At 39.6% G+C, this 16,149-nt stretch overlaps 1 protein-coding gene across 1 annotated transcript in view; it reads left to right on the top strand.

Moving 5' to 3' along the window:
- The window catches only part of lama2 (laminin, alpha 2), a 178,552-nt gene that overhangs the window by 100,532 nt on the left and 61,871 nt on the right, over nucleotides 1–16,149 (top strand). The window contains exons 22-28 of the mRNA XM_069161590.1: nucleotides 3,061–3,167; nucleotides 3,969–4,241; nucleotides 5,104–5,284; nucleotides 8,072–8,208; nucleotides 10,319–10,450; nucleotides 10,898–11,002; nucleotides 14,713–14,856. Coding sequence (XP_069017691.1) covers nucleotides 3,061–3,167; nucleotides 3,969–4,241; nucleotides 5,104–5,284; nucleotides 8,072–8,208; nucleotides 10,319–10,450; nucleotides 10,898–11,002; nucleotides 14,713–14,856 — 1,079 coding nt within the window. The remainder of the gene's footprint in view (nucleotides 1–3,060; nucleotides 3,168–3,968; nucleotides 4,242–5,103; nucleotides 5,285–8,071; nucleotides 8,209–10,318; nucleotides 10,451–10,897; nucleotides 11,003–14,712; nucleotides 14,857–16,149) is intronic.

The following is a 16,149-nucleotide window of genomic DNA, read 5'->3' as shown; positions in this document are numbered from 1 at the left end:
ATTAACACAAACATTGTTAACAGAAACCATCACAATAACAGTACAAAATATGGTACAATTTTACATGTGCTCCTCAATGAAAAAAATTCAGGCACACAAAATGAAATGTCTGAGTAACAATTTATTGCACACATATTGACACTGCGTGTGTGTGTGTGTGTGTGTGTCTTTGTGCTCCTTCGTTTTGTGTGAAATTATGACGTGAAGACCAATTGGGCTGGTTGGAAAAAGCACGATGTCAACAAAAGCTATTTGAAGTCGGGAGTTTTCGAACTTAAAACCAGATTGTAGCTGTGTTATGAAGAGAGAGATGGATTCATGTTTGTTTGCAACATGTTACTGACACAACACCACCACACAACTCAGATTAGCCCATTTTCATCCTAATGTCAGTTCTGTTCACGAATCCCGTTTAAAACGTTTATTGTGGCAGCAGAACATGGCTAGAGTTTCATCACGCAGATGTGAATATATAGACATCGGGGAGTGATATTTTAAATATCTTAAATCACCCTGCAGCCTGCGGGTGGATGCTGGAGTGGTGGTGTGGCTGAAAGTACATGCAAATGTATAATGCAGGGCAGCAGTGCCGTTGATAGGCTGAAGGGGTGAGATGGGGGATTTGTGCAGCTCAAATCGACTGCCAAAGTGTGAGGGTGCGTGTGCGTGTGTGTTAGATGATTATAAAGTATGAGTTGACTGGCTGAACTAACTCGCAACTGAGTGGATGCAGCCAAAAGAAGACAGGACCTACTGTTGTCACAACTTTATTTTCCAAAATGCATGTTAAAAGCAAAACAAAACCATATTTAAAAAAAAAAAAAAAGATGGAAGCACAGTGCGAACGGGATGACGGCTGCCAGTGACAGAGGCTCAGTTGGGTAAAAAAAAGAAAAGGCCTGGATTCACAGGCAAAAGGCTTAAAGGCATCATTGGAGCTGGTTTATGTCTTTGTTTAAGTGTCTGCCATCCCAAAAAAATCACATGATTGGATTGAGTATGGTGTCAATGTTAGGACATCACGGAGGAAGCTGCTGCTCTCCAAAAAAATACTAAAACAAAAAAACACTGCACCCCTGAGGTTTTTTGGTTGAATTTGTTTCAGGAGAACACACACCACAACGTATGGCAGCAGCACAATAACTACTGCCGATTGCTGCACAGCTGAACGGAACGTATTTCAAGTTGGAAAAACCTACCTGTATCATGAGTCGCTCGCTGAAAATAAAAATGCAACAAAGAGCACCGTTTTATCCCACAGCACGGCTTGCATTGCAGCAACTGACAGAACCGAGACCAGATGGTCCCTGAAGGGTGAAGCTAGGGGGGCGAGGGACTGCGAGAGAGAGAGAGAGAGAGAGAGAGAGAGAGAGAGAGAGAGAGAGAGAGTGTGTTTGTGAAACAGTCAGGGGTGTATGTGCATTTTTTTCCTTGTAAGTTTAATCAGGCGCGTATGTGTGCATACATCAGCATGTACTGCATGTAGCTGAGTCGGAGAGTATGTGTGAGGGGGCATGCATGCCTTCCTCCATTTGTATGTGAAGCATAAATCAATACATGTTGTGTGCCGTATGTCTGTTTCTGCATATATTTCTCTGGGTGAGTGTGTGTTCCTGTGCGGACATCTGTTGTGCCCCTTTCTCTCTCTCGCTCACTTTCCCATCCCACAATCAACTCCGTCCTTCTGTCTCTTCTACATCTAAGAGGGGAGAATGGCAGGAGGTAAAAAAAAAAAAAAAGACCACGAGTGTGTCTTTGCAAAGTGATGTGAAGTGTGTGGCTAATTTTCCCGAGAAGGTGTATGTAGTTTTGTGTGTACGCATGTGTGCCTCAGACAGCCCATGGACCAGATGGAAGCTGTGATGTTCGCGTTTTTAATTGTACATCTCAGGCGCTGATTGGCATGTGTGGGTGTGTCTTTTATCCTGGGTAGAGATTTAAGCACACAAAGTTTGAATAAAGTTGAAGGCATACAAAGTATCATAATTAGACAGTTAGCGGGAGAAAGAGCGAGGTTTTAAAATGTCCTCTGATAATGTGGGAATAAGTTTGGGTAATTCTGTAACCAAGCCATTCGAGTCGCACACGTGACAAAAGCATTGAACTGAATGTTATGCAATGTTGTTCAATGCCAGAGACATCAGGCATTAAGGTGCGAGTATCCTCTATTGTTTCTAAAGTGTATTGTCAATGAAAAGGAAATACATTTCTATAAATTCATGGCAAACTGCACCATTTTGTTGAGGTGGGAAAGAAGTTTGGTATTTTAGCTGAGTGCCTCCTTTTCTAACTAATGTCTACATTTCAAACAGTGTTAATTGTTTTACTCAGCAGAATTCACAATTAGGTTTCAATGCATCGAACAAAACGGGCGTTTTTCTTTCAAATAGGCACATGGCTTTGTTTTGACTGTGAGGACGACTGGTGTGTGCTTCATATTTGGTGTGCTTTGGGCTTTTTTTTGGGACGGGGATCTCCCATTCTCATGAATGGCACTGGTTGTGTGTTTAATCACTCAGGCTCAAGTCACGTTTCCTCTTTTCTATCATGTACTCTTCATTTTCACACTTTCTGGGTCCTAAACAACCGCAGATATAACCGTTTTAAACTTTATTTTCTCAACCAAAAGTTATTTATTAATGTACAGTTAAGTCAGTGTAGCACACGATCAGTGAATTGTTCAGACCCGCAGTAAATTTGTTGCTGGTCAGTGTTGAATTTAAAGTAGTAACGAGCTTCATGTACTGTTGGTGATAGCAATGTTGTCTCAATGTAGGACTCGCATGCTGTTTTTGTTTTTCCTTTACCTTTTTTTTTTTTTTCCTCTTTATGTAAAAATGACTGACTGGCAAAACCAAGTGAGCCCACTAGACTGAAGAATCTCTTTAAGCAATAGAACATTTGCTCTAAAGGGCATTGAGCAGGATTTTAAAGTGGATATTGACAACTAATCCTAAAGATGACCTAAAACAGGATCTGAGCTCTTCTCCAACTCGCACCACTTGTGTTATTGTTGAATATGCCGGCTCTCAAGCGCTCCTCTCTCCTCCCGTCCTGCAGCCTGCCAGTGCCATACTAACGGCTCTGTGTCTGAAGTGTGCAACAAGGAGAGTGGGCAGTGCCCGTGCAGAGAAAATGTGGTCGGACGACAGTGTGATGAGTGCATGGTAAGTATTCAGACGGATATCAGTATTCTTAACAGATGGCGACAATATGCGTTGATTTGTGTTTTTTCATTTTCCTCTTGTGACTCGAATTCTGACCCTTTTTCCTTGTAATCTTGTTTCATCAGTTTTTTTTTCTGCAATGTTGTATTTATCTACAGGATTTTCTGTGGTCTTTTTAACCCCAGTCACATCTGGCACTATTCTCCTATTTGTATTTTATTTGATCTTCCTCATCACTTCTTATCAAATGTGTTTTAATACCCAACAATTTAGGGACCACCTGGCAGGTTCAAAGCTGATTAATGTCTGTACCGCTTTGCTATAATCAAGATAAATGGAAACGTTACGGGAACATAGTGATATAATGGTAACTCACTGTTATACTAGAGAAAGTAATCTATTTCTTACCGCTACTCAGCATGTATTTCAGCGACACCATGACAGGTTAAGATGTACCTGCTTAGCTTCTGCAGGACAGTTTGACTGCAGCTTTATATCAAGAAAAACACACTATTTGAATTGTAAGCTGATGTTGCTGGTTTTACAGTGGAGTGTTTCACTGTATCTTCTCAGCTGTACACTGTTGGTTCCTTTATTGTTAAATGTAATACTAAAAATAATATGGTAGTGATGGTATCGAATTGTGTTTGTAATCATTATACATCTTTTTTTTTTTTTTTTTTTTTTTTTCCTTTTTCTTCTTACTCTCACTTAATTTGGTCGATTTTATCTGCCCTGCTCACCTATTCCTGATTGCCTTATCTACCGCCCCTCCGCCTGTCTGCGTTGTGATTGGTCCAGCCTAACTGCTGGTGGGATGCTGAGCGTCAGGAGTGCATGCCCTGTCGCTGCAGCCCTCACGGATCCATGACCCAGCGCTGCGACATCGAGGGCCGCTGCATCTGTCGCCCCGGCTACGTGGGCCGACACTGTGACCTGCGTCGCCAAGGTTACGAAAGGCGGGAGACACGGCGGCCCGTGGAGCGCGTTCCCATGGAAGCTATGCAGCAGAGATGGGACAGGTCTTCCCGCACGGGGGGTTGTCCCAGGGGCGCGTACAGGCCTAGCACAGGGGTAACGCACACTGCATGTGGATGACAGTGGTGTGTTTTAAGTAGCATGGGCGTGTTTCTTTTTCGATTGTTGTGCAGAGACGTGTCGCAAATGAACACTCGGGCCTTAACATGTTCAAGACATGTTGCACTTGTGCAGCAAGCATCAGATTGTGTGTTCTTGTGGACGTCTTGGTTTTGGGGTCTAGATTTTTTTTAATATTGCATGAAAAAGTGGGGCGTGTCTCACTAGTGATGTATAAAAAGGGTTTTATTAGCATGACTGTTTCTGTTTTTTCTCCGAAAGACATTTCTTTTTCAAAATGTTTGCTGGTGCTCAAAATGGGTGTTGTAAATGTCAGTAGTTTTTGGCAAATCTTTTTTTTTTTTTTTTTTCGCTGAACTGCAGCAAATTCTTTTTGTCTGACCACTCTTCAAAAGACTTTTTTTTAAATCGACTTGTGTGGTGTTCTGTAGAGGAGCAGTCTGTGGATGTCCGGGTTCAGTCTAATGAACCAACACGCATGGCATTGTGTTCTATTTTCCATATCAGCAACAATAGTGCATTTTGAGAGCATCAGACAGCTTTTAATACTCTATTGCAGTTTTTCGATTGCTTCTCAAGTGAAGACAAACAGTCTGTCTGGACTTTTTTTCTTTTTATCCTCCAATTTCCTAAATTTTTTCATATTCGTTCAGTCTTCAGAAACATGTCTTGTATCTCATGGTATTATAACTTGCGTGTCTCTTTGATTTTATTTGAGTGTGTCTGCAATTTGTCTAATCCAACTCCTCTAATTTTTTTTTTTCCATCTCTACTCATTGACCTCTTTTTTTCTGGTGTGTGTGTGTGTGTGTGTGTGTGTGTGTGTGTGTTTCACCAGGCGCGGACGCACGGCATTACCACAGGTGGAGTGTGTGTCCCGTGTCACTGCAACTCGTTTGGTTCCAAGTCATTCGACTGCGATGAAACCGGTCAGTGTCGGTGTCAGCCGGGCGTCAACGGGCCCAAATGTGACCGCTGCTCTCGAGGATTCTTCAACTTCCAGGAGGGAGGCTGCACACGTAAGCAGAGATTTTTTTTTTTTACTTGACTTTAAAAAGAGTGCCCACACAAAAAAAATAAACATGCAGTTTTGTCCTGTAGTTATACTGTAAATTGCAATTAAAATAATGCCAGCACTTGCAAAAAGCTGTCCCTATTAAAGTGCTGCTCTGTCCTTCTGTCATTTTCATTTAAAGTTTACAGAAATCGTCTGAGATGGAGAAGTTTTATTTGGAAAACGACCGTGTCATTTCAAAAATGCATGCGCATCCTTTCAAATCATTGTGCTTGTTTCCTAATTATTGCAAAGTAAAATATTTTTGTGCCCACAAGCAAAAACACTTTCAGTGTGGGCATTTCTTTTGTTGCAGTTGCATCTGTACCTAAACTTCAAACTTTGCAAAAATGATTACTACCTCATGATATGGGAATCACCATCTCTTTCTGATGTTATGCCATTAATTGTACATAGGTGAGCAATTCTCCACAGGCAAAAGCTGCTGCGACATCAAACAAAACCCCTTTGTGTGCTTGTAGATAAACGATGAAAAGAACAAATGAAACACAGAAGGAAGAAAAGGGGAAGGAAGCAACTCGGATCAAATTTGAGGGCTTAGACCCAGCATCTACAAGACAGTGAAAAGATGAAAAGTTGCCAAGAGAAACTTGATTGATATTAATGTCTTTGAAGGTTGAACACACAGAATAGGAATTACATAACCAATAAATTATGGAAGTAAAAGAATTTCTATGCATCTTGGCTGGTGAATAACCAAAAGATCTTATAAATGTTAGATGTCCAGAATATTTATAGGATACTTAATACAATCAAATCAGAAAATAAGAATCCTAGATACATTTCTGGGAGAAAAATTATGGATCTGAGATCATGTTTATATTTGCCTTTTTGCATGTGTGCAAATCACATAGCCAAACATTAGTTTAAAACAGGCCGTTGTTCATGTAGTTTTTGGATTGCTATTTATTGACATCATATTAAAACTTGTTTCTGTCATTCCCACCCGTCATTAGTGATGTACATAGATTCATGAGGGCTCCAGCTAATTCACTTTCCACACTGAAAGCCCAAATTCTTCAAGGTTGAATCAGTTTGGATTTAAGATGAACCGCACGTCTGTATTCACACCTCAAACTAATGTCAAGGTTAGCCCAAAATACACAGCAGTGATTTGAGCTTGCAGCACGCTGGCATTGGATTACATGTTTTGGAAGTGGAGGTTGAATTAATATTGCAAATTTAGTGAATGTTTAACCAAAAAAAGTAGAATAGTTTCTGTGAAAGAGGTATTCTAAAATACACTGTGTGCACCAAATATTGATTATTGTTCTTATAAATCTGCTTTGACATTTTTAAAGAAAAATAGTACATTCTCATGAAAAGGAAAAGTGGAATCCATGAGCACTTAAACTCACCCTTGCTAAATTCAATGCACTCGAGTGCTTCTCCAGCCTTAGTTTGTCTATAATAGCTTATTTGGCAAATGTAACCTTATGTTCGAAAAACTAACTATTTTGCTATTAGCTGTTTGTTTCAAACGATGAATCTTTCCACCATTGTGTTAGGATGTGTCATGTCACCTTAAAACACCTTATCTTCATTTTTAAATGTCTAATCCTGACTGGAGTGAGGGAATATGTTCCAATTGTGAAATCATATGCCCTAAAAACATGGCCAACCAGGTGATAGGTGTTGCAAACTTTGTGGTGCCCAAAATGAGGATTAAGCATCCACGCAGCCATAGTTTGATTATTCATAGCTTTTTTTTCCACAATGCTCCTTATGCAATACATTATTGATGCCAAACACTATTGACAGCCGAGAAGAACAGGAATAAATTTGCCAGAAAACCCAATCACACTGCAGCAAAACAAGATAGGACTGGGAATTATTTGCTTTCATCCATCTTAAGGTCATTACCACAGTGCATTGGTCAGGTCGAAGGAATGAATATCCTGCTTGTATTTCATGTTACGGGAATTTACTCCAGAATACAAATAGGATTCACAGTGTTGCAAATGTGTTTTCCAAAGATTTTATGACTGAAACCTTCTCATGATCAGCAAAACGTAATGTAAAAAGGGAAAAATAAATCACGTTCAATTTTAGGAAACTGAATCAAATGAAATCCTAACATAGACATTGAGCCTTAACATACCAACTCAACCAGTGGACTGCTGGTGATAATGGAAGTTAACTTGAAGTGAATTTTGGCCTTTGAGGTGTTATGTCTTTGGGGATTTACTGGGATTTCTTAATAGAAACAACTCAATATTTCTTTTAAAAAAACTAATAATCCCTTTAAAAATCATATCAAACTGAAATTATATTTAAATGATTGTATTATTGTTTAAAAGGCATTCCCCAACTTTCAAATCCTTTTTTGGAAGGTGCCACATAATATTAAAACCATTTTTTTTTGTTGTTGGGCCAATTCACATCAGTCCTGCCGGATGAGAACTGTTGCCAAAATGTTTCAACCCAAAGATTTAATTTTGGCTTAGTCACTTCTCTGTTCTCAGCCACAGACACACTGTTTTTGTTTAAATTTGCCAGCCAGCATGTCATAATGTTGTGAGAGAAAAACTGTCATTGTCGAGAACAAGACGGAGTAAGCCACTGAAAAGAAAAAGAAGCCCCTGTTTTCAGGTGATAACCGCACAACCCTGCGCTGAGATTTATTTTCACTCTCCTCTCCTCTCCTCTCCTCTCCTCTCCTCTCCTCTCCTCTCCTCTCCTCTCCTCTCCTCTCCTCTCCTCTCCTCTCCTCTCCTCTCCTCTCTTGCAGGCTGTGAGTGCAGTCATGTGGGGAACAACTGTGATGCTAACACTGGACAGTGTATCTGTCCTCCCAACACCATTGGTGAGAGGTGTGACCGCTGTGCCCCCAACCACTGGGGCCATGACATCATGGCCGGCTGCAAGGTAGGCTGAAAGATGTATTTCTAAAGGGCATTCACTGACATGTGTTTAACATACTGGTGGTAACATACGGAATGAGTCAGAGGAGAAATGTAACGTTGGTCAACTTGCAATGTTAATATAAATTGTATTTTGAAGAACGTACTATATCTCTCTGAGCAATTTGAATTCAAACTTTATTTTCATGTGTCAGTGATGGATACATTTAGAAAATATATTGCTAGTAGATACATGATTGCTAAATGATCTTACTATCAATCCACATAGACTGTGTTTGTGCCTGCTCAATACATTATTCTAAATTCTAAATTACCACATGAAGTTAACTTTTTAAAGTTGACAGTAGGGGTAAATATACTCAAATAAAAACATGTAGAGAATCTGCTTTTCTTCTTCTGTTTCTTCTTTCTCCGGTTTTTTTTTTGTATTCCTCCCCCCTCTAAAGTCTATATGCTCCTTCTTCTCTAGTTATTACTGGACTTGTTTACACAGCCTTTCCACTTTATTCCCTTGTCTTTATCACCTTTCTTTCTGTGATACTCTCATTCCCATCTCCTTTAATTACATTTTTTTGTTTTTTTCAACCGAGCTCTGTACAAAGTGTTTGAAAAGCAATTGTTCTGCACTGAAACTATCTCACCAAAGGGCCACGAGGCAGCCACAACAGCAAACTTTTAGAACTAGCAATAGACTATTAGCTGTTTGAGGCTTGAACATAAAAGTACTGTAAGTCTCAGTTTAACAACAGATTAATCCAGGAGACAACAAAGACGGATGGGACAGATCTAAGTGGGACCAAATGAATGTAAAAAAAAGAAAAGAAAAAGGAGTCGAAGACTAGAGAACAAAGCAGAAAGGTACAACAGAGCAGTCAGGGAAGTACAACAAAAGTCATAACTGCCTGAGCAAAATACTGTAGATACAAAGCAGCTTTTAAAGTGTTAAATGTTTAATTTATTAAAGATTGTTTGGTGACAATAACACCTAATCAAAAGCCATATCGGCTAATAGTATGAATAAGCTTCAACACGTAAAATATCACTGGAAATCAATTACTGAAGTCATTAACAGTGAAAGACTGTCGCTGTGGGTCAGGAGTTCAAAATTAAAAAGCTTTCCAACTCACGATTATGATTGTTCGTCTGCAGCTTTTATCTGGAGGCACACATAACAAACATCTGTTTTCATGGCATCTTTGATTGAGACATCTGTCAATTGTAATGTTATGCAACAATGCGCACTAATTGTTTCTGTGATATGACAGCACTTTGACAGGTTGTTAAAGTAATTTCACTCCCTACAGTCATGCATACCAGGGTAGCTCAAAAAGTTCAGTGACTGCTTTTGTTGCATGAAAATGTAGCACAGCACCGTGATGAGCATTAAGCAGAGGGAAGCTATAACCTTTGTGAGAAGGTATTCCAAGTTACGTTCCTTGATCAGCATCAGCGGCTTGAGTTACACACGTTTTTGTGGCCACTTGTACGTGCGCGTTTGCGATCTCACCGTGGACTTGAGAAGAGAGCGCACGTATACATTTTATGTCAAACTTGGGAAATCGGCAGCACGGACCCTTTAAATGAAGTAATGAGCCTGAACAGTTATTTTGAGTGACACACACATTTTAGAGGCTCAGAACGTCATCGCCCAAAACCAAGTCAGGAGCACAACCAGGTGTTGTTTTTTTTTTGTAGTTGACATTTGCAGAGTTGTGCACCATGGTTTTGTCCCCCAGGTCAGACTATCAACATCGAGTTCTACTGTGACGTTCTGACGCAACTGAGGGGAAACTACTTGAATGGTGGCACAATGGCAACTGAACTCTCCAACATGACAACATGCCAGCTCACTGCATGTTGAAAGCAAGTTTCTCACCCGCGATAACACAGTCATCGCTCCCGACCACTTTTAGATCCACCCTCACATGCACAACTTCTCATGTTAAATTTTTGGACACGGATGATTAAAATTCAGTTATTAAACTGCACAAATGTACCAAGACAAATGTTTTCATTGTCTGTAAGAAACAAAATATTTGGATTTTGTTGATGTCTGAGTAAAGTAAATTTTTACAACAGCAATAATCTCAGTCTGCGTGTTTGTGTGTAAATAGGAGTGCGGCTGCAGTGTGATTGGCTCAGTGACCCAGCAGTGCAACGTGAACACCGGCTGCTGCTTCTGTCGCGACTCCTTCAGAGGAGAGAAGTGCAACGAGTGTCAAATGGGATACAGAGACTTTCCTCAGGTAAATGAACCATGTGAACATGATGTTTTTATTTTCAAGGAGATAAATGAAGAGACACTGGAGAGAATCTCTGGTGGGATTGGGTCATGAGGGTTTGAGAGTCTCTGTGTCTCCATAGGACAAAGGAGAGAGATTTTCATAGACACAACAATGCTGTTATTCTGGATTTCATGATCTTGTTTAGAAGTTTATCTCAGAGAAATGTTTCCACTTTCAAAACTCACAATTCAAATTGGAAAATAAGTGGACAACTCTATTTTCGGTGTCCGTCTGAACTTCACAACTAGCATGGGAGTGCGAAGATAATGGGAACATTTTCATTTTGGAGTGAAGCTTAATGGTGTGGTGAAGCATAAAGCACGGACACACTCTGGTAACTCTTCTCTGAGCCTGCTATGTTGTTGATAACAGAAACTTGGCATTGTCTGTCATCCACATTTCCCACAGTGCACCCAGTGCGAGTGCAGCATCTTGGGATCGGACAGCCAGACCTGCGACCTGGAGAGAGGAGTGTGTGGCTGCGCAGATCGAACGGGAAAATGTAGCTGCAAGGTACAGTATACACACACGTCGACTCATAAGTCCCACCTTCCCACATACTGTTAAAGATTCACTTATTTCATGTATTTATTTATTTTCCTGGCAAGACAATACATTACAGCGTCCACTGACACTCTGCCCACCTTTCACTTCTCAGTGTTTTGTGTTTGTGAGAAAGCGAGAGAAGAATTTAGTATTTATTATTTTGAATCCAGATAGGGATGATAGATTTTAAATGTCAGTGCAGATTTAAAAACCTACTTCACATGCTGTCTCTGTCCTTCCTGTCTGTGTTGACAGACTGCACATGTTTGCGTTTTGTAGTATATATGTGTGCAATGTGTGTAATTATTCCAGTAAATGTCATGCTGAGGCATCTGTCATGACGGGCATATATGTATGAAGGCCTCTATATAACATTCACACTCACACACACACACACACACACACACACACACACACACACACACACACACACACACACACACACACACACACACACACATACATTAAATACATTACATACATATATCAGGCTTTTCTATGTTGTTTAACTGCCCTATTGAAATAATAAACCGAACAAACATGCATACAAAAAGACTGAACATAAATATCATAACTTTATTTGTATAGGTGTAACTACAATATATTGTACATATTTCTCATTGTACTTTAGTTAATGTGGCCTTTTGACATTTAGTTGTAGTTTGAGTACTTTTCAGTAGAATTCAAACTCGAGAACATAGAATATCTTTGTTGGTGCTTTACCATCAGCCGCCGTTGTGGTTTCACATTGCACTGGAAATCGTCCTATTATTACATTATCTTATTATTTTTTGACCTTGTACTTTCTTGTTGAAATCTTATTTTTCTTCATGGCCAGTAGAAAAAAATGACACAAGGAGGTGAAATAACTTGAATTTGTAGTGCAAGTAAAAACACTTTGTACAGTTTGACAGCTGCAGCCGAAGGCAGTTGGTTTTCCGGTTGTCCGTCCCAATCTTGTAAATGAGATATCTCAGGAGCGTCTTGAGGAAATATCTTTCAACTTCTCAAAAGCATTTTTGTGGACTCAAGGATGAACATATTAGAATTTAGAGGTTAAAGGTCAAAGGTTACTTTTACAAAACACGTGCATGGCCATAGCATAAGAATTTGGTGCTAATTATGACAACATTTTCAAACAAATGTCAAATAGGATAAGAAGATGACAAAATGACATATTATATCCAAAAGGTCAAAGGTCAACATCACTCAAGAATTTAGGAGATTTGTATCATATTTCACATTTGGTTGGACGATGAATGGGTGACACTAATCTTGTCCAGTTGAAACTGTGCTGATTGTAAAGATCTTCTGTGCTGTCAGGTTGAAGATGTGTGAAACATCCACGTTTTAGGATTTTTGTTGTTGTTGTTGTTGTTGTTGTTGTTGTTGCTTCTTTGCAGCAACAGCCATATTTGAAACATTGTCTTTTGTCATGGCTACAAATTTTTGTTCTATCAGAATCAGATTTTTTTCAAAGTTTTCATTACATATATAGTATTAGTCTAGACAGACAGAATATAAACTGCGACTTGGCTGGTTGGCGGAGGCATACAACTGTAAGGCTGTAATTCTTGTCTTAATCATATTTGAGACATCTTCAGTACTGAAATCGCTGCTGACATCTGCTAGCCAGAAATTGTTGCTTTAAATCACTCAATTTATACAAAAAATTAAAAGAAGCTTGAGTAATATGAAAGTGTTCTCACATTTAATGTAAATCACAGGTTAGGTCTGTTCAGATATAGTTAAACCATTTTAAAAAGAAGGCAGGTGGGTACTCCAAAAAACAAAATGCCAGGGCATACACCACACTTTAGTGTGTGTGTGTGTGTGCGTGTGTGTGTGTGTGTGTGTGTGTGTGTGTGTGTGTGTGTGTGTGTGTGTGTGTGAGTGACAGAGATAGAGGGAGAGATTTACAATCAAAGCAGTGAAATGTTCCGTTTGAGAAAACTGGAGCTGGCTTGGTATTTTGATCCCTCCCATCACCGCCTTATCTCTCTCTCTCTTATCTCTCACTCTGCCCTTGAAACACACACACACACACACACACACACACACACACACACACACACACACACACAGACACAGACAGTCTTTGCACACACCCATGCACACACACAATCACCCATATACAGACATATAAAGCATATATTTCACACTTTTCATCCTCAGTTTGACAAGCTGATCAAATTATTACATATGCACGCCTCTCATCGATTGTTTTAACACACACGCGTGCACACATAGTCACGTTTGATACGGACTGGCTCAGACCAGCGACACCTTTCTTCTCTGCTGTCACTTTTTGATCACATTATGCCACATAAAAAAAAATTGCGTACAGATGCACACGTGTGATTCATGGCCTGTTATGAGGCCTCAGATCACCGGGTCTCATCTTCTCTCTACACAGGAAGGAAGTTGACGGCCTGTCACTCATTCGTCACCCGTCTCAATGTTCACATCACATCTGTGTTCCTGTCTATTTGTATTTCTCTATCCATGGAAGTATGTAATGTACCTGCTTTATCTTCCGTCAATAGTACCATCAGAAATAGACAGTCCAGACTGATCATATTTGGAAAGTTACAGGTTCAGGTTAATTTTGAAATATGATCATTGATACTACTTGAAAGGACCAAGTTTTAGCTTTAATTTGAGTAGGTTTACGTCAACATTGAAGGAGCTGTGTGTAAGATTTAGTCCCTTTTAACAGAATTAGTTTGCCAAAATCAACAGCTAAATACATTTTAAAACAACCGGTGTTCACAGGAAAACTAGAGAATAGCAAACAGCCTGAAAGGCTGAAGTACACTTATGGTTAAGCCTTCTGGATGAGGCATGTTGAAGTGGACTGCAAAGCAAGTTAAGAATGTTCTCCAGGATTTTGACGTACATGTTTGATTGTCAGAAACTAAGACCTGTTAATCAGATGCTTGTGGTCTGGAACAAGGATCGAATATGATATCATAACTTGCTGAACAACAAATGTTGAAAAACGTTGCGTAATAGTTTTAATAATTTATCAAGCTCTTAACATTTACTTATTCCTCCTCCTCAGTTTTGGGGACCTTTGGCCTTTCTCGGTTTGATATGATTGTAAATGTATGCATTGTTGTATGGAGGTCTTGGGCTGCTGTAGGATTAAGCTAGGAATGTGAGTTAACATTGGTTGGCATGTTTTTGTGAGACAAGACAATAGATCAAGTTATGGAATAAAATATATCATAATCTCACCATCGATTAGTAGTTGTACTGATTTACTCAAAATGTAAACATCCAGTCCAGTGAGATTCTTTCTGCTACTCAACGGAGCCAAGGCATTTTCTGTAATTTTGGTTGGCTGTATTTAAGTTGCCCCAGTATGTGCTGCTGTCCAAGTTAACACTGTAATTACGAACTGAAATTGCTATAGTACTGATAAAATCACAGTTATGATCATGGGTTAATTGCCGTTAACACTTCAGTGGGCCTCGGGCTACACTGAACATTTTTTCAGTTCAAGGACTTGAGCCAGGAACCTGTTCTCACAGCATCCAGTCAGCCCTACCAACATCTTGTTTTGGAGTACTTTAAGCAAAATGTGCCTGGCCTCAAACAGAAAGGGAAATTTTAAAGTATTTCCTGAAGCTAACTTTACCTTTCTGTGTTTGCCTGTATGTATCTCATTTTAGGAAAATGTGGAGGGACACAACTGCGATCGCTGTAAGCCAGACACATTCGGGTTATCGGTACAAAATCCGCTGGGCTGCAGCAAGTGTTACTGTTACGGACTGACACACTCCTGCACAGAGGCTCAGGGACTTATCAGGATGTGGGTGAGTACACACATTTTTATTTTACTTCTCTTCTGTCACTCTTCTGCTTAATTGTTTAAAACACTCCATAAAAATTACTTTAATGCTTGTGAAAAACCATAGAGTGACCCAAAGCATCGCTTTCTTCTTGAGTCTTTTGATATGTTTGATAGATGTGAGACAAAAATAGCCAACGGATTAAGTGAATTTGAAGCAGTTATGTCTAATCATTCATATTTTGAACCTCTGTACCTTTTAAAGTTCAATTTCAAAGCACCACTGAACTGTTTGGGCATTTTAGCTGTTGTGTGTTACAAAAAAAAAATCAGCTACTGAGCTCAGCTTTACAGAGTGCTACTATTTGAACATTAACGTTTTTTTTAAATCCATTCTCCATGTTGTCCAAAACCCTCATAATGTCTCCAGTGACTTTTAAAGAGTAGTTTCCCGTCTGTTTTCATGTTCACTTATGATGTCTGTTGCCTGTAATGTGATAAAATAGCGGATCTAACCAGTACAGCCGTTTCCTGCTGTAGCTATGCTGGATTCACTCTGTCTGGGCCAGCTTCCTTGCTGAGACAACACATTTGACAGCTGACTGCCTACAACTGACTCTGCATTATGCCAGTGTTGTACACCAAACTTCATGTCCTCCATTAATCATTATCTATGGATCAGTGGCTCATTTGAATATGTGATGTTAATAGATCTGATTATACTTGATCTTTTCCCTGTGGAATATCAAAGATAAAAATGTTTGCCTCATATCTGTGAGTAGTAAAACAGACCAACATTTTGAAATCATAGAGCTGCACCGCTGGGGTGGCGAAAAAGTAGATCCACTTTGTTAGTTGGTCAACACTGACATTCTTGACCTTCCCTACACTGTCTACTTATTTAGAAGATCTACAGCCAAGATTACATTACATTTCATTTAGCTGACGCTTTTATCCAAAGCAACTTACAATAAGTAAATTTCAACCATGAGGGTACAAAACCCAGAACAAGAAGAATCAAGAAAATACAATTTCTTCAAGAAAGCCAACCTACAAAGTGCTAAAAGTAAGTGACATTTTAAGCGCTACTAAAGTATATAAATATATATATATATATTATATATAAATACCTATTCAAGGTAAAGTCGGAAGAGGTGTGTTTTTAGTTTGCGGCGGAAGATGTACAGAGTTTCCGTTGTCCTGATGTCGGTGGGGAGCTCATTCCACCATTTAGGAGCCGGGACAAGTGATAGCAGAGTTGTTGGAGAATGGTGTGAAAGCCTGCTGTTTGTCTAAGTCATCCATTGTAACAGCCGGA

Source organism: Embiotoca jacksoni, unplaced genomic scaffold (assembly GCF_022577435.1).
Source record: "Embiotoca jacksoni isolate LCO1_2020_lvr unplaced genomic scaffold, fEmbJac1.0.p SCAF_29, whole genome shotgun sequence".
NCBI lineage: Eukaryota > Metazoa > Chordata > Actinopteri > Embiotocidae > Embiotoca > Embiotoca jacksoni.
This window is presented reverse-complemented; position numbering and strand designations above follow the sequence as displayed.